This window comes from Barbatula barbatula (genome assembly GCF_947034865.1).
Source record: "Barbatula barbatula genome assembly, chromosome: 14".
NCBI lineage: Eukaryota > Metazoa > Chordata > Actinopteri > Cypriniformes > Nemacheilidae > Barbatula > Barbatula barbatula.
The window spans coordinates 9319174-9341438 of NC_136777.1; the positions used below are offsets into that span (position 1 = coordinate 9319174).

The following is a 22265-nucleotide window of genomic DNA, read 5'->3' on the forward strand; positions in this document are numbered from 1 at the left end:
GTCTGGGCATATTTTTGTGCCAGTGCTACTGTGAGGGAGTGTTTGTAAAAAAAGACTGAAAGAGAGAAAGGAACGAAGAAAAAGAGCAGCACCCCCACCAAGTGACAACTCATCTCACTTGAGCAAGTAACTGTCACCAACACCAATATGGTGTTCTGTTTCTTCACATTGAGCATATGTACTGTATGGTCCAACATATTTGCCAAAGTGCAAAATTGAATTATTGGTTAATAGGAACATGATTTATTGTGTGGCTTAATGGGAATTATGCTAGTGTCACCTGCACTGTTTTTATCTGATGCAAGTCAAATCAAACTCATAAGAAATCCGCCAAAATGACAGTCTTATAAGGATGGAAGTGTATATGTTTATATGCCACACTTTTGCCTGAGAGTCCATTAACCCATAAGAAAAAATCACAGATGAGATCTCTTTAATATCTCAGGTTTTATCCTAGACATTAATACGAGGAAATGGATAGCAAATGGAAAGCTGTGCTTAAAGGTCCAGTGTATGAAATTAAGTAGCATTTAGAGTTGAGGTTGCGAATTGTAACCAAAGGGTCACTCCACCCCTCCCTTTCGAAGCACTAAGGAAGCTGACATGGGGAAAGATGTCGCCACATTTTTGATAACTTCCGCTTCGAGCTTCTGTAAATAAAGTTTGCTAAAGTTTGTCTTGCTTCGAGCTTCTGTAAATAACATGGCAGTTTATTCAAATATCAATTTCTCCGGTGCAATTTTAAGATGATAACCTGAGATTAAATAGATTTTTTTAAAAGAAAAAAACTGATAAATAAAATGTCTATAGCTAAATTAATATTTGGACAAGATATAGTTAAAAAAAACGGAATATTGTCATGGCCGATAATGGTTTACATATTGCTATTTGCAGGGGTCACAAAAAAGGTTTACAACATGGCTACTGTTAGTTTTGGACGCTGTGATTTTATGTTTGTGTTTGCATGTGTGCAACATTGTGTGAATGCAAAGCATGCCAGGACAGAAATTCCATTTAAATGAGACATTTGCATGTTCTGTGTTTACAGTATTAATTACACAGTTAAACTCTATGATGTTTGTGATGGAATCAAGATCACCTTATTGACCCCAGGCTACATTGCAAATCATCTCTGCTGCACGCTCTCTCGCTCACTCTCTGTCTCGCTCTCTTCCTGATTTACCTCTTTTCCCTTCGAGTTAGATTTATTTATTTTATTCTGTTTAATTTCTTCAATTTTTTTATTTTGGCATTTTGTGGGGTCCTGCTGCTTTTATTACATTCCTGACACTTTTGTTAATAAATCATTGCAAAGTTAATGAAAATTGCATTCAGGCATATCCAAAATGATTGTGTCCTTTGTCATGCTAATAAATTGAAAGATGTTGGTCCAATGGGTGAATGCCTGCCCATTACAGAGAAGTTTTTGATGGGTGCCTGTTGAACCTCTCATTTTCTCCTCTTTCTCTCGCTCCCTAGCTGTTGTTCTTCAGTCAGGGTTTTTTCTTCACATTTATCTTTAGCTTTTATCAACATGAAACTAATAGGTTCAAGGTGCAGTGATTTCCCTGCTTTAGTTTTGCATGGTGAAATGTAAAGATGGAAACATATACAGTCTGCCGGAACCAAACAAATGATGAGAATACACATTATTTCCGTTCATGACGCTTTCTGGTTATTTTACAGGCTAAACCTTTACCGTGTTACCTCGTCTTGAATTTAAAGCATTTGATATTGGAAAGCATTAAAGGAATCTCTGTCGTAGCAAGTTATACATTTCCAGCATTTCTTTTTGATAAGCATTTTCTTATATCTTGCTTTCTCTCTCCCTCTAAGCTCTGTTGGCTGTGGACCGTCTTATCGTACGCCGCACTCCGCAGATACCATGTCAGTGAATGAGGTGAGTACTGTGTGGACGGTTTACAAATCTAAATGAAAAAAGAAATGGAATATTTGATAGCCTTCCATAATGGCCCTGAAATCTGTGTCATTATCTACTATCAGATGTGGCTTTTAAAAGCATCGGGAGTTCCGGGCGTTTTACATGAATTTCAGCTGAGAGCAGTTATTGAGAGCAGAATACATTTAGCGGGTCAGTTTGCTGGGCCTTCTGTCGCTTGTCTAACTCTTTGCTTCGATGGCATGCAGCACGAGAGGAAGCCACAACAAAACGGATAGCACAGGAATTCTGCCACCTTCTTGATATTCCGCGGTAATGTGCATAAAAAATTCAAAAACCTTTGGTAATGTTTCCGCCTGTTGGTAGATTAGAAACTGTAGAGAGATATTGTTTGGTTAGTATATTAGTATAATGTTTATTAATGACAGACGCAGTTAAAAACCTCTCCATTGATTGTATGTTTGGGAGAAAGAGATGACAAATTTAACACACATAAACATTACAGGATTTGTAGTTTTTGTGATTAATATTGTAGTTCTAGGGAGCTTATGCTTATTAGTGACACTCAGCGCCAAGTAGTTTTTTCAACATTTCATCAAAATAATACTGGAAGTGAAAATAAATCCTGCTGTATTCACTAAATTTTATAAGACAAAATGACAAAATTTGCCCTCACCCTTCATAGACTTTACCATTATCTTGAGAATTAGTGCACCTTTTGTTTTATAGCCTAAGTAACATGTCACTTTCAAAAGTAACATTGCACAACACTGGGTATATTTCAGGTTGTGTTTGTGTATTACATGATAGAGATAGAGAGGCCAATAAAAGGTCCATTGAGAAGATCCAGAAGGTTTATATTTAGTGACTGATAGGGTTTATCTCCCCTCATAGCTAAAATTCGATGTGTTTGTCGATTCTCGACTTTAACTCGTCCTTTGATTGACGCACCACGGTTGCGTCGACACCGGGGAAGGTCTTTGTGTCTCTCCCGCATCGCTGTATTTCAGACTGTCCGCGTGTGTTGAGAGGGCTGTGCCGAAATATCAGTCAGCTGCACCAGATTCGATTAGCAAGCTAATGTTTTATTAGAGAGGAGTGCGAGAGGGGGAATAATTAAAGAGCCCTTGTGAGGGATAGATAGGCAGTCCTGTCTGCCTGGGCTGAGGGGACATCTGTTTGCCTGGGGGTCAGGCACTGAAGCGGTGGGGCGCTGGGCACGGAAGGGGGAGTTTGAGGGGCGACCGGGTAGAGACATGCTGGAGCTGGAATGGTGGCCGTGCTGGAGTTTGTTTCCTTTAGACACCACGCTGAAACATGAAACAGCAGGCCTGCTAGCAAACAGACACCAAATTAAACAACTATCCCAACTTCATTAACAGAATAATGATGGGCTCAGTCTGAGCACGGCTTTATTACCCATGCAAAAACACATTCGCATCAAACCGCGATACGACGGCTCGCGATATGGGCGCACCAGGATTTAGAAATCATTTAAATCCGTTGTCAGTCGATAGACTTAAGTAAATCGAGAACAAAGAAAAGCAAAAAAGAATTGGCCAAAAAAAGTATCTCCCTGGGTATGTTTCCTGTGTGCACCTTGGGTTGCACACGGAGAGGCGATGCCAAGTTTTCTCCTTTTGTAAGTGCCATGGCGTGACCCGGGGGGTGTGCGGTGTACCCGGGTCGAGGGGTGCTTTGGTCTGCCTGGTGGCCCATCCCACAATTCTCACCTCCGTTCTGCAACCTTTCAGTCTAAAATAACTTAAAAGCACTGCGTCTGTCGGGAATACAGCTCCAAACTAACGGCTGGTCCTATTAAAACCACCCTAATACTAAGGAGGGGGATGAAAAAGTGAACTGTGGGGCTGTATTGATGTGAAGAAAATGAGTAGCTCTTGCTGTGGAACAGGCTTGACTCCCCTATCGATTTAAAAGGGAAAATGTAGAAATAGACTCTGTAAATCTGGCGCTGCCTAACAGGTTAACAGCGACCATCTTTTCATGTAAACTCATTCGGTATGCTTGCATTGATGTCGGGAAGATGAGCTGTAAAGCAAATCCGTCGGCCGCCCCTCCACCTTCCCTGCTTTGTGAATTATAGTGTTTTTATAGATCAATACGCTAACACAATTATCTGTATTATTATATTGTGATAAATGGTAATTTTAGTCATTCTAGTATTTGTACTTTGGGAGGAAATGTTTGAATGATTTGCTACAGATGAGTATCGATGATTTACAGACTTAAATATTAGTGCCGGAAATGTTTTCTTTCTGGAATTGTCACATGTATTGGGGCTGTGTGTCTCTGGGACTGGTGGACGGTGATGTTGATGTTTTTCAAGCCAGCGGTAGTTTACATGCATGATATGTGCATTGAAGGGGTTGGAGTGCGCAGCATCTGTGACACTGTGCTAAATAGCTCCTTATTTCCTTCTCTCTGGAGTGCATGTTGGGTGCAGTGGCAACATTATCATAACAAAAAGGAATGAGTAGGATTTTATCATACGCACTCCTCACCAAGCACATGATTCAAAATGTAGACAATAAAGCCAGATGCCTTTTTTGGAATTAGCATCATCTTGTTCATGTTAACATTTCTCTCTGAAGTTAAAGTGCATCGGTCCCCAGATCGTCATGCATTGGTTTATGTGCGTCATATGTGTCCATTCAAGAAATCTTACATTAATCATTTTTATAGTTTTTGATATATAAAAACATTTTTTAAACACCTTTTTCTTAAAACCTAAGACAGAAATGTTCAACATTCAAAATTTTGGTTTCCCATATACAAGATGCATTTACTTGACAAGGAAAGCGACCTAAGATATTTAATCTTGCTTTATTCAGTAATTGTAAAAAATATTGTGTCTATGTTTAAAAAAAGCCAAAAATACCAATGGGTGTAAGAAAAATGTAATTGAATTTTGTTTTACATTTTCATACCTCATTGGTAGATCTGTTTGCTTATTTCAAACATAAACTTCTTATATACTGTATATTTTTTTAATACTTAGAATTTTTTATAAAACAAGACTAAATATCTTTGACCCGTTTCCTTGTCAAATTATCTTTGTGGTGCTTTAAATCAGAATCTAAAAGAAAAATATTCTAAAAATACACATTCTGTCATAATTTATTCACTCTCATTTCGTTCAAAACCTGAATTACTTTTTTCTTTTGTGGAACACACAAGAAGATATTTTGAGATGCATTAGTAGTTTGTGTTTATACAGTGGAAGTCAATGGGGGCCAATGTTTGGCTACCAATATTCTTCAAAATATCGTCTATTGTGCTTGGTATAAAAAAGTCATGCAGGTCTTGAAAGAATTTTCATATTTGTGTAAACTATCTCTTAAACCTACATTAAGAAATCTAGATGAATTAGTTCCCTAATCAACAATCTTGACCCATGCCTGCTCTCGGCTATATCTGTCTTATACAAAGATAAAATCTCACATTATTTTAAATTAAAAACAAAAAAACATCCTTCTATCAGCTGTTCAATTTGATGGACATTTATTGTTTGTCAGAATCTGAATTGATTGTGCTCTGGCTGGAAGGGTTACGGACGATGATTCTATGCCAGCGAGCCCCATCCTCTTGGTCTGCGTTCAACAAGGCAACTTCGTGAAGCACAGATGGAGGGGTGGAGAAGCTGGACAGCGTGGAAGGGATGAGTGGTGTGGTAGGGGTTGGATGGATGGACGTTCAGTCTGTTCAGAGAGAACGAGTGGGCGGACAGGAAACCTGCGAGGTACATGTTGATTGACAGGACGTCATGACACTGCGCACCAGAGAACAAAGCGCAGCGCGGTGGTGGCTCTGAGGATCAGCCTCTTCACGCAGATGAATCGGCTACCAGTCGGGCAGCCTCGTAGAAATCGGAGACTCCGGTACGCGGACTTTGCCGCCGCCACAATTACTCTTGCGGTGGAGTTTAGGGACGAAAACAGATCTCTCATATCGAGATGGGAAGGGAGGATGGGGTGAGAAATGTGGCTGTAATTAATGAGTAGCTGGAATGAGGGAGTCCCAGATGGAAAGGCAGTGTCGCCTGGCATGATTGTGCATCCATGGCTGAGCTGTAAGATATACCTGGCCGCACGCACGGCTCTCTGAAGTGGCTAGTTAGCATACGCCGCTCTTGTTATTTGTGTACTCTGTATGAGAGCGGGCCTCCTCAGCTGCCGTTCGCAAGAGACTTGTTTTGTAAGATTAATGAAGGTCACCGATATTCTCAGAAGTATTCTGATAATTAAGGCTTTGTTTATCAAAAACAAGTTATATTAAGAGCAAAAAAGATTCATGGTAATTATTCATAATCTTAACAATTCAAGTGTAGCCACCTCATTTGTGCTTTTAATTCTTCTTGTTAATGTTTTGCATAAATCTGCATAATTACTTGAGATGCCTGTTGTAATTTTGACAGCTACTCAGCTCATGTGCACTAAAGTATGGCGAACGTTCCGCGCGCTGCATACTTATAAACGGACGGACGGATGGCGCCGACGTAATGTTATTTGGATGAGTTTTACTCTCCTTGTTGCCTGGGATGCTGGGAAAGAATAGGTGTTTATATCACATATGCTAAATGAACGGTTTGGCCCAGAGCGGGGAAACGGGGACAGAATGACTGGTTTTATGACCGAGGCGCTGCCGCGATCACGCTGACAAAACAAATGCCGACATGCTTCTATAAATCCTTGGCACAAATGGTCAGTCCCCCTCTGCTGTGTGCCCAAATGCGTCTGCGGAAAGCAAAGGCTACCGGGCCTTCTAATCGCAGTCTAATTTCTGCCGCAATAATCATCAAGTAAATGGATGTGGAATGGTAATGCAAGCTTGGAGTTTACGTAATCTTGTAATGACCTCTTGTATTACACTGTCTGTGATGTTGCCTGTAATAGATTGTTAGTCACTAATCTGAAAAGAGAGAAAAAAATCAAGAACGGCGGCTTATGAAATTAAATTTGGAGTGTGGCTGGACCTATTAGCAAGCTGACATAAGTGATATAATTTCTTTCGCTCCTCTGTGCACACACACATGCAGGCTGGTGCTTTAGGATGGCTGATTAGTATTCACTAAACAGGAGAAATAATGCTCTCATCACCGGCTTAGACCTCAATGACGCTGCTCGATGTGTTGCACGATGAGGGTTCACAAGTCATTGACATTAAAATGCAACTTATGTGCCAGTCTGCATCAGCAGCTGAATGCTGAAAACCGTTTCGATGTGTATGTGTGTTGTAGGATACTTTTAGATGAATTATCAAAGCAAGGGTCATATTTTAGCCTCTATTACTTACTCCACTATAGTACCTAGTAAAAGGCTAGTGTATGGAGTGGTGCAGAGGTTACGTTTTTTATCAGGCCAACCCGGAAGTTTGCGCCGTACTGGTTCCCTCGACTGAGATCCTTTTTTCCCCATAGACTTTTGGATTATCGTAGAAAAATAATTCTGTGATTAACAAAGGTTGTTTACACCTTTTGTCTACATTTACATTTGGTCATTCGGCAGACGCTTGTATCCAAAGCGACTTACAGAGAGTTCAGGGAGCAAAAAAGCGATATGTCATACAGGAGCAGTAATACAATAGGTGCTAATACAAAGTTACTAGTGTCCTCAAAAACCAGAACAATACCTATTGAGAGAAAGAAAGAGGGTTAGTTTTTTCTTTTCTTTCATTTACATGAGATGGGTTTTAAGTAGTATTTTGAATGTTGTCAGATTTGGTTGACCAGACTGGTTGATAAAATAGACTTAGAAGCACGTTGTAGCATTGCTTTTTGGTTGTGCGTATGTTGTATGGACGACCAGCAAACAACATTTAACCGTCACTGTAGAGAAGCGTGAATATCAACCTTTTAAATTTCAGCCGACAGCTGCACTGCATGTCGGAGATAAGTTCCCTCTGATTCATAGGAAGAATATGTGAGTATTGCCTTTAATTTCTGTCACCAAAATATAAAAAAAGTTACTTAATCAACACAACTTAACAAGGTAATCATAACAAGAATAAAAATGGGCATTTTATGGCTTCTTTAGAATTTCTCAATTCACACAGTATGTGTGAGTTGCATCTCAAATGCTTAGAAAATGGTCATAACTTTGTTGTTTTTTGGACATGTGTTTTCTCGATAACACTGACATTTCTAAATCTCCCAAATACTTGCTTGCAAAGAGCTATTATGATGCTATACTCTTTTTCAGCTGTCCAGTCAACTGGACTTAAATTATTATGAATGAATCCATATACCTGTTATGATATCAGCCGTGTATTACAGAAAGAATATTTTTTTATATTTTTTTGTTCAATCTGTATTTTTGAGAAAACAAATGTAATTGTTTGCAAAAATTATATTTTCATTCATTTCATTGATGCTGCTGAAACGAAATTGACACAAAACCCTCATGGTTTATCAGGCCAAGTAGGCACAGTTTTTACATTCAAATGTGGCCAAAAATCGACAGATTACAACATAAACAATATATAATCCCAAATTCATTTGTAACTATTTTACAAGGTGGATTATTCATATGAATTTTTATGACCTCATTTTGTGTGTTTTAGTATGATCTGCTTTCACCCCAGTGACATTAGGTTTAAGGTCGAGCCTTAATTCTTGCGTACGTTTTTTACACATTTTTGTATTCAAATTTACCACCTTGTAAAATAGTTTTCCCGTGATATCAGGTTTGATAAATCTGCCTGGCACATAGAGTACCTCAGAGATGACGTATTTAGCATTTTAGCACTTCCGGTTCCATCGCCCCAAGGTCAATGGGTTTTTTGAATGTTTTTTTTATTGCTGTAACTCTGGCAAGTTTTAAAATATGATATATAAAACACCAATTATAACCCGCTGTATTTTTAAACCTTTATAACGTCTTAAAAAAGTGGTTGCTAACAAATTGCTAAAAGCAACTATATCCTTTGGCTGGTCATCGTACAAATAAATCTTACAAATAATGCAACATGGACACAAATCTCTAAAAAAGTGGATGGATATTCATTCACAGAGTAATAACTTACCAGGTAACACGTTTTTTAATAGAGTTTGCAAAAGTTTGTAGGCTTGGTGGTGGTGATGTTTATATCGAGCAACCACACAACATACACATTTACGTTGTCACCACGTTGGTGGCACATTCCATTTTTCCTCTGGCAACGTTGCTCACTACATGCTGGCAACTCTGTGACAACGTATAAATGTAAGACGCTAAAAGGCTGTTGCAACGTTGCTCTGCAACATTCAGTAACTGTGAGACGACATTCAGACTACTTTCATTAATACTTGATTTCCTGGCAACTAATTTCTGTGAATTACCAAATCGCTACATTTTGCTCTTACATAACCACAAAATAAATATAGATTCAATAATGAATACAGTTCTATACGTTTACAGAAAAAAACTTTAGGAAACACCAACCTGTTTAAACTTTAGGGCTGCTCGATTATGACCAAAAACATAATCGCGATTAATTTGTCCAATATTGAGATCCCGATTATTTAACACTATTACAAAATGAAATGACACTTCCAAAACAAAACATATATAAGTACAAAAAACGATTTACTAACTATTTACTTAGAAGAAAGTGTTTTACCCTCCATCATCTGCTAGTGTTATTTCACGGATCAACATTGGTCATCTGGATCTTTAGATATTGATACAGTGTAGCTCAGTGGTAAGAGCATGGTGTTAACAATGCAACGGACGTGGGTTGGATCCCAGGGGATTGCACATACTAAAAAACAAATGTATAGCATATTGCAATGTAAGTCGCTTTGGATAAAAGCATCTGCCAAATGCATTAATGTAATGTAAATGTAGTATCAGCAGCTGTACAACCATCACACAAAGCATTAAAGGCAACTTCTCTGCAACTTCTCTGTTGGGACACGCCATTTGCTTTCGTCTTCCCATAATGTATTTTCACGGAGGAAGTACAAACATGTAAACACTGAGCTCCTAATGTTCCTCCCTCCACGGACCCAAAGACCTTGACCCCTCTCGCCAGCCTGCTGCTGTGCCATCACGGCGGGTGCGACGATGTGAGTAAGGCTCCTTCACGGCGCCATGAGCCGTTCACAGATCGGCGCGTTTTACGGGAGGGTCGCACGGTGTCGGGAGTTAAATGAAAGTTGTCTAATGAAGTAAACTTGTGAAGACGGAGAGAGGGAAGGCAAAGTGACAAAGAGAGGGCAGGAGGAAAAAAACACAACTTTCTTTAATTATGTTTACCCAACAGGCCTTGCCTCCTAATTTAAATAGCATAAACATCTGGACTGCAGCAGCATTAAAATCATGGCTGTAGTCAAGCAAATCTTGTGGAAAATAATGAAATTAGATCCCTGGTGCTGTGACAGAGGAAGGGCATGATACATCAGCTCCATGTTAATAAAATTTCCATGAATGACTGAATACAATTAAGAAATTGTCAGTTGTGGCTGTGAACTTTTGTAACTCGTGGCTGTTTGCATCATTTGATTATGGTGGCAATTTGGAATTGTTTATTAGTGTCTGTGTTGGGGTATTAATTATGACCTTTTTTATTGGTCACGATTATAACAAACACAGACGCTCGGGGAGGGCCAGGAGTGGAGGTCTGTGCTGAGCACAGCAGGGCTCATTCACTGGAAATCATATCTGTAGACTCTGTGTGTTATTATTATCGGTGTGTTATGGCTGTTTCAAAGATCTCCTATCCTAAAAGATCTCCTAACCAGTGTATGCACTGGTTGCATTGACATATTTACATAACTTATAATTTAATGAGCTAATATTTAGGTTAAAACGTGCAAACCCACCTTGCCGCACGGGTTAATTTAACCCAGTATGTGTCCTATCCAATATTTGACTCCGCATTGGGTTGCCAGTTTGGTGGTTTTTACCCAGGCGTTTTAAGAGCTAGGTGTGAGGCACGGCTCACCGTTTGGCTCGATGCGAGTTTTGTTTCTGATTGGAACCTTAATCTTTAGTTTTTTTTTTTGTTTGTCTAAATTAAGATTCAGAACGAGGTGCTTTGCAAATTGAAATATGAACCTCTGCCTCTGTCCTCTCTCGACTTCAGCATTTATCTTATCAGCTGGCGCAAGGAAGGGAAGATTGTATTTGTTGAAATGATTTGTCAGTTTAGGAAGTAATAATGGATTTGGGCTGAGAGCTGTACAAACAAGGCCTTCAGCATGGAGAGAGATTGAGGAGAGAAGGCATGACTGCTTCCTGTGCATTCTAATGCTCTGCACGTCATGTGCGCTCTGAGATGAGGGGTAATCACAGATATCTAAATACAGAGCCTTCTAACTTAAATGCTGGGTTGCGGGGGATAAGGAGGGAAGTGCTTCTAAATCAGGCACAATTTAATTTAATGTGAATATTAAAATAATTAGCACACCTATACTGTATTAAATAAGGTTTAAAATGGAACCCAGGGTATAGAGAGACGTATGGCTTAATACGTGGTAATAGCCTTACACGTGACACCCAGCATGCAACATGGCGTGATGTCAGAGAAAATGGTCATAACTTTGTTGTTTTTTGGACATGTATTTTCTTGATAACACTGACATTTCTAAATCTCCCAAATACTTGCTTGCAAAGAGCTCGGATCTTCATCTTAAAAATTTTAAGAATTACTTTTTTCCAATCTGTTTTTAACATATACTCGCAACAGATTGTGTATGTATGGAGCACCGTTAATAGTTAGTAGGCCTAAAAATATGTAGTTAGAGAAGTTCAAAGCAGGGAGCTGAATGAAATTGTTTCCATGCATAACGCCAGATCCAGGGTTAAATTGTCACGAGCACTGGTCTTCTCAATGATGGTTTTATCTTTCAATTGCTTTTTGTCTTGCTCCAAAGCCTATTGTGTTTTATTCTGATTTGGAGGGGCTTTTATGTTCAGTTCACATTTCTTGCTTTTCTGTTCCAGGGAAACCTGTTTTTTAAAAGTTCTTTTCCATTTGACCTCACCTCAGATTTTACAGCCCAATAAAGTCATTCAAACATAATATGTAGCATTGCTTGCCACTGCTTTTTAGCACAGCTTTATAGAGTCCTGTAGGCCAGATCCATGGGCTTAGGGCTTTCCCTGACACCCTGGGTCTTCAAAGCCTTTTCACAAATCATTAGCACAGTGTAATATAATATAAATTCTTGATTTTTTAGATGTCTGCAGGAATATATATTTTTTCACCAGACTCAAAATAGTAACTGTACCAGTTCTTTTTATTGAACATCTTGAGCAGTTTTGGTCTTATTGGCTTTGGAAAAAAGGGGTATTTGATGTTTGAGTCCTGCGCAAGTTAAAGATGTAAGTTAAAGGGACATTTCACACACAGAGATGAACACAGAGAAAGATATTTGGTAGAATCCTTGTAACGAGACAGTTCTTGGCCACCATTGACTACTATAGTAGGAAAAACGACATGCCCCAGAACTGTTTGCTTTCCAACATTCTTCAAAATATCTAATTTTGTGTTAAGAGATGTATAAAGCAACTTTTCCTACTATGGGAGTCAATGGTGGCTGAGACTGTTTTGTTACTAGCCTTCTTCCAAATATCTTTCTTTATCTTTATCAGATCAAATACATTATACAGATTTTGAACAACTTGAGGGTGAGTAAATAAAGGCAGAATTTTCATTTTTGGGTAAACTATTCCATTATCATATACTGTATACATTTGTGAAATGAATTAAATTTGCACATCGTGGTAGAAATGTGTGTACGTGCGAATGCAAGCACAATGACATAAGGCTCATCTTTCAATCCAGCCTCATTCGTGCTTTGTCACACTTTGGTCCTTGTGCGGTACTTATTCTTATACTGATGTCAATGTACAATTTTCAGATTACAGACTGCAGGACACTTGTAGAGCAATTTACAGACTAAAGCATTGATTTTACCAGAACGTAAAACCCAACATCACACACAGCGATTTAAGACGAGCAAATATTAAATTAGATATAACCTTTGTCAGAAGCAAGCGAGTCTGAAGTTTACTGAAGCACACTCGAAGTTCACAATTGAATCCATATGCGTCGCATCTTCTGTGTAATGTTTTGTCCTGACATACATAATAAATACTGTACCATGAAGGCACTCAGAATGTATAACCCCCTCCTGTTCGGCAATCTATGAGTGAGTTAACTTATTTTCAACCATTTTAAAAGGATGAGTTACAGTATAACACTGTTATAAGCATAAAATAAGCACTGTTATTAGCATAAAAATGTTAGAGCAGGAAAGTTTACTGTGTGAATGCCAAATTGAAATTTGGATCGAAATTAAAAAATACTATGCACCTTTTTAAAAAGGGCAGTGTCAAAAAGGGTTAGTTTATCAGTGTAAATATCTGAGAAACTCCACAAGGATGGATTGATATTATAGACGATATGGTCAACTGAAAGCAGCACCTAGTTTCCCCAAAACAGGATATGACATCACAGATGCTATGATCTATAGAAATATCTATATTAGAATAATTGACCAGAGGAAGGCACATATCCAGATTCCAGAGGAAATCAGTAAGAGCCTCTTACTTGAGCTTTGAGGATCTGTGAGTGTCACGAAAGCACTGACCTCTTGCAGGAAGGTTCATGTCTCTCCGTGCAGAAACAGATGGATAATAGCACAATGCTGAAATCATGCAGCACATATTATGGGCACTGTGATTGCCGACCTGATTACCTGCCATATGCTTGCTGAAGGGTTGAGCTGAGAATGGGGGAGTATGCAAACCCTTTAAAGCAACGTTTTTATAGCGCTCCCATTATACCAATGTGAAGACTTGCTCAAATGAAAGCGAGCGTTGCGGAAAAGGAAAATAATGAAGTCATAAAATTCAGGGTTCACGGTGCATGGGTTCCACAAGGGCCTTGACGCTGTCCCACTGGCTGGTTCTGTTTTGTGTGTGTATGTGTTCAATGCGAGTATGTCGAAGAATGTGTGCCTGTACTATGTTTTTTTTTAAGAGTACATCTTGATGTTTTTGGAGTGACATGCAGCTTTATTGTTTTATATATTAGATGGGTCTGTATTATTAAATAATACATTATATTATCAGCTTTTACAATACATTAAAAGTCTAGTGCGATTTTTATGATCTATTGACAGAAATGTAGTACAATACATAACTATTTCTTTAGAGGTGTATAAAGAGCTTACATAATGAACTGTTTTTCTTACCTTAGAATGAGCTATTTCAATCTACATACACCGCGGGTCCGCTTGCTTGGAATTCGCCATGTACAGGAGCCCTTAATGGACAAAAATGCTGTACAGAGTGCAATACGTAAAATTTTCTTCTTTAGCAAAGACGTGAAAATATGACATTTTAGTTCTGTATCAGCATTCTCAGTCCTTCGAGATTGAGTGAGGTGTTGTTTGCAATTCGCAACCTCACCACTGGTAACTGGAACTAATTTCCAGTAAATCCGAAATGTACCCCCTGTCATTCCATGTGGCACTCACAAACACACACATACTGAGATGAGAGAGAGGTTACCAGATCTTTAACCATTTGGCATAATCTTTAAGTACCTTTGTGGCCTATTTTGCATAACACGTATCCTCTTTTGGGGCGATGATATTTTGGTCAGCTTCCTTCTAATTCTCTTTCATAGACTAGATTTTCCAACATGGTGTCCTCTTCACTTCTCTTTCACTTCATGAATTCTTATTTTATTAAGTGGGGCTGTTATTTACATCTTTAATTAAGTCGTAATGGTGACTTTTAGATTAGAATGAATTTAAGCCTTGTTAGTCGTGATAACTCAGGGAAATGACAAACATTGGAAAAACTGTTCTGCCCATTTAAATAAATACTATGGAAATCACTGGGGGATGAGATCTGTTTGGTTACTGACATTCTTACAATTATCTGCCTTTGTTTGTAGCAGAACAAATACATGTATACAAGTTTGAAACAAGGGTGAGTAAATGATGACAGAATTAACATTTCTGGGTGAACTATCCCTTTAAAATAGCCAAAAAAACACATTATTATATGAAATCACTGAAATGTGAGTAGTTTTGAACAATAAACTGTAAGTGTGAGTAAATCTTGTAAAGTCAACTCTCAAGGATAATCGCTTTTTAAAATTTCGGGTAACACACGCAGTTTCTGCCAATCTCATATTAATCTTGAGTACCTTTTCAATAGTGTTGCATACGTTGTATCTGCGAAGAGTATTCAGTTTGATCAAATTTACAGCTGTATGATTATTTCCGTAAAGAGACGAGCTGCTTGAGACATGCAGGGACGACGTAACTACAGCACTTCGTGATTTTTACATTATGCACGTACAGGCCAATAGCCAACAAAACACAGACATGTGACTTATAGAGTGTTCACATCAAACGCCAATGAAGCGTTAAGCGCGAGTGATTTACATGTAAAGTCAATGCAAAGACGCGATAGACCTACTTGTGGTGCGATTCGCGCCAATTGAGCTTTCGTGTGAATCGCGCGAGTTAACCAATCAGGAGCTTGCTCTAGTAGGGCCGTGATTATTACATAGCGAGCGGAGGAAGAAATCCAAAACAACAATGAAGGACTGCGCCTCTGAAGGATCTGATTGACCCAAACGTGGCGAGTCTACGCCGTTCTTCAGCCTTCCATAGGACTATGCGCAGCTATCCCTCAACAAAATCCATGTCAGCCATTTCACAACAAGACTGGAGCCGCCTGGCAGAAGCCCCTTCCATGACTTATACTACCGTTCTTTTGGTCCAGACCAAAAAAGAAAAAAATTATTGATTCCGTTTGCATTTAGTCTGGTATTTTAACAGCGAACCTAATGATGTCAATCCTAACACTTTACTTGTAAAGTCGCAATGTGTTTGCACAGCTTTTAGGATTTATATTTTAAAACGGAACTTACCGGTAGCTGGTAACTCGCAAAGACCTCATGAACCGTTTAAAGCAGTCAAAACCGACCTGGGAATTCCTCCGTTACATGCGCAAGCATATATTTTATAAACACTCTTTTTATTTTATCCAATCACTATTTCGGATCATATTTCAGCTTTCCTGTGGCTCAGTAGTTTGAGCATGGGAGTAGCAAGGCCATGGGTTCAATCCCAGGGGATTGCACATAATCAGAAACAAATGTATAACGCCATGTAAGTCTTTTGATAAAAGCATCTGCCAAATGTGTTAATGTAAATAATGTAAATGTATATTGTTATCAATATTCTTATCAATTCCTGTTTTTGGTTCAATTTGATGTCTTTGGTCCGTGTTGCGTTCATATTTCAATAGAACCACGGAGTTCGCAGCGTGCACACTTACACAAATTAACCACACATACAGAGCAATCGCACCAGAGTTTGTTTTAATCGAACCAAGAATGGGATATATGAACACACCCAGTTTGATTTACCGCATGCAATGTACGGCGTCTTTTAGCACTGGGACCGCCTCATCTATTAGCTTCAAACGATCTCTAAATTTAGCATTATATCCACCGTTTATATAACATCCATCACTGACATGACGTGAACAAACAAACACACCTCAGCTTCTCTCACTATCGCAAGAGTAACGAGCTTCAGCTGCAGGCCCACAGCACAGCCAATCTTGATCAGCATTTCTTCCTATCGATTGGCGAGTGGGCAGGCAAATTATTTCGCCTAGCCGTGGTCGTGCTTTTCCGGGAGAATTGCCCAATAAATGGAATAGGATCCCTGTTACGAATCGGGGATACAGAATATAAAAAACTTTCCGAAACAAGTTGGAGCGCTGCGGGAGTGTATCAAGCACAGAAATACAGTACGTCCAACTCGATTTTTAACAAGTTAACCATGTTAAGCATGAGAAGCCAGCATGTTTAACAGTGTAAAGAAGTCAGAATGCACGAAATGGCATGTTACCCGATCGTTACGTAAAAACACTGGTTTAAGAACTTTTTTAAAAAATCACTTTATTTGTCAGTATTGTGATACTCAATAGTTCATATTTCTAATGGCAACAGATATGGCCGAGCGTGTGCGGTTTACAGGTTTGCAACTTGCTGAATGCATGTCTTTGAAATCACCAGTGGCCCTATTAAAATCCCTCATCTGTGAGGGCGCATCAGAAGGCTTAAGAGGTCGAATGAATAATAGAATGTAACCGTGGTGTTACACGGACTCCTCTTCAATGCCACAGGTGAATGTATGCATGTGTGTGTGTGATGCATAATGGTTGAAGAGTAGAGGACCGGTGAATCAATCACCATGGTGATCTTGTCAGGAGAATTTCAGTCAACCGACTGGGCAACATCATGGAAGAAATGCTTCCCTACACACTTCAGAGTAAATTAAGACGACATAAAGAATACTTTTTCTTCTGTGGAACCCAAGGACATGTCTTAAATGTAAAATTGAAAACGTTGCTATGGGGGATATCTCAAACTTTGGTTGAAATATCTTCCAGATTTGGTGTGAAAGGTTACCAAGAAATGCATATCAAAACATTTAGCTTTTTAATTTATGATTATTGCAATATTGTCTCTAATTCTCTTTAGGCTTTTTATCTCATTGTAGATCTGCTATAACAAGTGTGTCAGTTCGAGGGCGACTGCGGTTGTTATTACAAAGCGTCCGGTAGAAACTTACTCCTTAAGTATGCAGATCCAATAATAGGTATTGACTGTATTTTGCTTCAGCAAATTGCACGTTTCCTGCTTAATTGCTATCGGAGATTGTATCTTGAGGCTGAGGCTTGAAGCTCGTAGCTTGAAACTGTTAAGCGCTGATGATGCTGTTAGTGAGGGAGAATAGGGTACAACAACTCCATTCTGCTTCATTAATGACCCTTAATGTTAGAAACTAGTTTTCTTTTGGTCTGTAAGCTTGGGTTGCGCCTGGGTCCCCTCTCCATTGACCTTCACCACTTACTTCACAACACAAGAGCACATGTGCACAAAAACTACTGTATTACTACTGTACTGTATATGTCATATATGACGCATTGCCTTGAATTTTTGTGCAACATATTGACAAAATGTAATTCAGTCATCATTTATCAACCCTCACAAACAAATTTTTACTGATCACTTTTGCTCTTTAGCTCTTTGGGACTATTAAAGACTGACTTATTAATTCTATAAAATTTGTGATCCTCAAAAAAAGGGTTTGGAACAACATTAGTTAAGTCAGTTAAGATGACAGGATTGTAATTTCTGGGTACAATACCTCTTTAACTACAGCGAGCCGAGTAGTTGGAATAACTTCTTTAGCCCTTTGCCTACACTAAGAGAAGCCCAACACCGAGAGCTGTGTTATCTGTTCTTCCTCTCAGTGTCTGATGGGAAATCTCCACCGCCACACAGGATGGATGTGGACTGACATCGGGCAATCTGACAAATCTAAATCGTTATATCTCATTTGACATTAATATGGCATTTTTGGTGGGGCCGGCTAACAGTAACGTACAGTTCAGGGATTCATCATGTTGGCAGTAGGAAAATGGCATATTCATATGAGCGGGGAATTAGCTTTTGGGATGTGAAGGAAATGCTGTGGGTGCTGACTGAGAAGCAGGAGGCTGGGGTCTGCCTTATCTTTCCCGGCTATGAGCAATATGTCAGAGTGCCGGAGCCCATTCTGAATGACAGTTATCTATTTAATTCTTTTTGACATTTGCCGATTAGAATCTTAACAAAGCTCCACTACTGGAAGTCAGAGTTTGTGTGTTAACCGTGCAGAATGCTTTCAAAACATATTAGGGATCTTTTATCATGCAAGCAATTTGCTTAACACTTGCTTTACTTTTGCGTTGTGTGTGTGGTTTGTTCTTGTCTGTTTTTTATGCACCACCTTTCTTGGCAATATTTAAACGGATAGATCCATCATAACTGATCTATCATCCTCAAATCATTCCAAACCTGACTTTCTTTCTTCTGCAAAACACAGAAGAAGATATTTAGAGGAATGCTGGTATCAAAATTGGCCCCCATTGACTTTCACTGTACTGACAGAAAACCATGGAGACATTTCTGTTCATATCTTTTCTTTACTGTTTAGTAGAACTATCCCTTTAATAAATTGCAATATGCCTTATGTTGACGACACTTTTTTTATCTGTAAACAACAAACTAAACAAAATAGGTGTCTTGATAAATGACCACAGATTTGATAGATTTTACCATCTCTGAGTGTTTGTGCTCATGTTTTATTTAGTTGCCGGTGAATAAACGTGACAAACATATTATACTTGGATTAAGCTTTTATCAATGATGAAAGCGGTTGTACGTATTAAAGCCAGAGAGCTTATTGTAATATCTGCGAGGGTGCAGACAAAGTCAAACCAGCGGGGAAAGTGGAAAAACAGTTTGTCGATATTTATTTGGCCATTCATTTGCACTTATCAGACACTAAGGGGAAGAGGGAGAATATCCACTGGTAATGGAGCCGTTGAACCAGGGTGAAAGTGTTGCATTATGGGAATAATAAGTCCCGAGCCTAAATGAAGGGGCAGATAAAAGGAAGTCAAAGAGGTAGAGGAGCAAAGTTGGGTTTGCCTGTAGCCTTCTTGTATCTTTGAGGAAGGGATCTCTCTTTGTTAATGACAGGCTTTTTCAGATTAGACCTGGCTCCCCTAGGTAAAAGGCCAGTCAGGGCTTATCTCAGTTGATAAGAGCCCAGCACCTTGCCTGTGTGACTGCATGTGAAACTATGTGTGCATGCAAATATACTGAGCTGTCACTACGCGCAGCCTCCCCACCTCCTTTTAGACACTGAGATGCACGATGCAAACTTCGACGGCGGAGACTTTGAAATGCTTTAGTGTTGGTTCGTTCGCTGTATTTTTGCTTCAGCTTTTGTTACTGTGTATGAAAGTTGTTTTTGTGATTTTGACTTCACTGTATCACTGTTTGTTACCTTAGAATGTAAATGAGTGTGTGTGTGTGTAGATGTAGAAGAAAATATAGATATCGCACACAGTAACAGTCATTGCACCAAAAGTATTAGATAATTACCTAACATGCTTTTATTTTGTTTGTTTTAAAAAAAACGAATAAGAAAATGTTTACTGCTCCACTTTAAACTTTCCAACATCTGACATCAAGTTGTAAAAAAAAGTTTATAAACCCATGCTATTCTAACCCAACACAATCTCACAGGAATTGGAACTATTATACAAGATGGCTCCTTTACAATTCATACTTCATTTGTACATTTTAATACGTTTTCCTTTTGCTTTTACGTTTTAAAAATAATTGTATGTTTAAATTAAAAAACTAATTCATATGAATTAGCCACTTCATAAAATAGTTTTGCTTTTTTTTTTCTCATATAACAACATGGCTTTTTAATGGGGAAGCACCGAAAAGTTTGAGATAAACCGATACTAATACCTCACATAACATACCTGACAGAACTGACAAACATTTGTGCTTTTAAAGTTTGTAACAAGAACATAAAATGATGTCTTTTTTCATAATATGTTGTTCGTAATAAAGAAGCTTTTACTATTTTTATTCGTTTCAGTTGCCACATCACAAAAAGAAACACACAGGGAGTTGTATCGGTATTGATGAGTACCAGAAAATAATTAAATAATAATAGTAGGCTTTACTAAATTGCATTGGTGCATCCCTACTTTTTACATGGGATTTACATATGTTCCAATATAGCACAAGTGATTACATATTTTTCATGCAGTTTTTCTGTAAGAGAAGGATAATTTGATAAAGTTCACAAGAGAATTTTCAGTAAAAAAAACATAAAAAATTGTTTCAGATTTTAAAACATCTAATGGATAGAAGTGGTTGAAATAGTGAATGATCTATAAAATCATGTTTTTTACTTAATTTCAATATTTTTAATATAGATTTTGAATGTCAGTGTGGACTCCACTGTGACATGGATGACATCATTCCTACCATAAAAAGCTGATCTCAGATATCACATGTATATTTTTATTTTTTATTTAGTATAATTATTTTGCATAACATAAATGATAAAATTGCAGTAAATATAGAGAAAAGCAGCACGCCAACACGCAAGTGCAAATATAGAATTGCCTGCATTGGCCACATTGCAATTAACTCTTGTGGGAAAGCATGTTGTATTGTTATGATTACTCAAGCAAATAATAGAACAGCCCGGCGTTGACATGTCATCTCCACAGTGTCTCCCAGAAAATAGCTTTTTCTTTCCCCACTCTCTCTCTCAAGGAATTAAACATTTGTCATGTTTGCATGTACGTCCAGTCGAAACTGCAATTCATAATGCGTTTTGCCCCAATAGTCACCTTACCCAATCTTGTCAGGTCATTTTAATGTGACCTGTCAGTTTTGCTTTCAGTAAACGCATTCTGTTTCAAACACGCTGTTGTTTAAATGCAGCAAGGCGGCAGTATGAATATGTATCCAGGCTCTTAGACGGGGGTCTTTTTGGCCTTTCAGTGTGGTCAAAACAGTACAGATGTGTTTTCCTCTGATGTTTTTCCTTTGTTTTGCCTGAGGTTGTTGATCGTATTGAAAGGCCTCATTTATTATCTCTCGCATTGTTTAAATATGCATGGCGACTTTCTCCCCTCTTAATCATTGAGATTGCTTGCAAAAATGTGATCGATGTTGTGTAAATATTCATCATTAACAGAACCGCGTTAAGGGTTGTTCTCTCCTTTAAAATTTGCAAAGTGCGATTATTCACAGAGCCGCAATACTGAAGAGAAAATCCAAACAGAGGGTGTCTACACACGCTCATTGTGTCTCTGCGTGTGTTTACCTTCTGTTTGCGTTTAGCATGTGAACGTGCATGCATATGTGGGAGTGCGTGTTCATATTTGCCTGTGATGCATGTGCTTAGATAAAAGGCCAAAGCCCAACTCTGTACGTGCTTTCCCTTTCCTTCGCTCTCTCTCTCTCACCTCTCCGTTTGCCCACACCATGGCACACCCTCAATCATTATTAGATGCAGGGAGTTGAAGGCAAAGCTTTACCACAGTGATGTTTCCCTGTGTGATAAAATGAAAAAGCCCTATCAATCTTTATTGTCTGTCTTGCTTACTGTAATTGCATTCAATAGTCCACTGATTCTCTTGTCTGGGCTAATGTCACGAGCAGTGAAGAGCCAGATGCTCCGACTACATCATACATGGCTGCCGACCGCTCTGATAACTTGGCAGCGCCACTCTGCATCCCGTGATAAATTGTTGACAGTATAGATTGTGAACAGCTGAACATTGGAAGTGTATATAGAATAAGATTCATACCTTGTTGGAGCTCTGGCATCGTGATGTCAGCAAAAGGGCAGGTCATGTATTATTCAAATGCATCTAACACTGGAGAAGTGCCAACTGGCGATTGTATCTCAATGAATAGTAAAAAGGAAGGGGGGGTGGAGGACAGCAGC

At 38.7% G+C, this 22265-nt stretch overlaps 1 protein-coding gene across 1 annotated transcript in view; it reads left to right on the forward strand.

The window, feature by feature from the left end:
* Positions 1-22265, forward strand: part of LOC306903605 (uncharacterized protein) — a 98470-nt gene that overhangs the window by 27783 nt on the left and 48422 nt on the right. The window contains exon 4 of the mRNA XM_079472906.1: positions 1837-1900. Within this exon, the coding sequence (XP_079329032.1) occupies positions 1837-1900 (64 nt within the window). The remainder of the gene's footprint in view (positions 1-1836; positions 1901-22265) is intronic.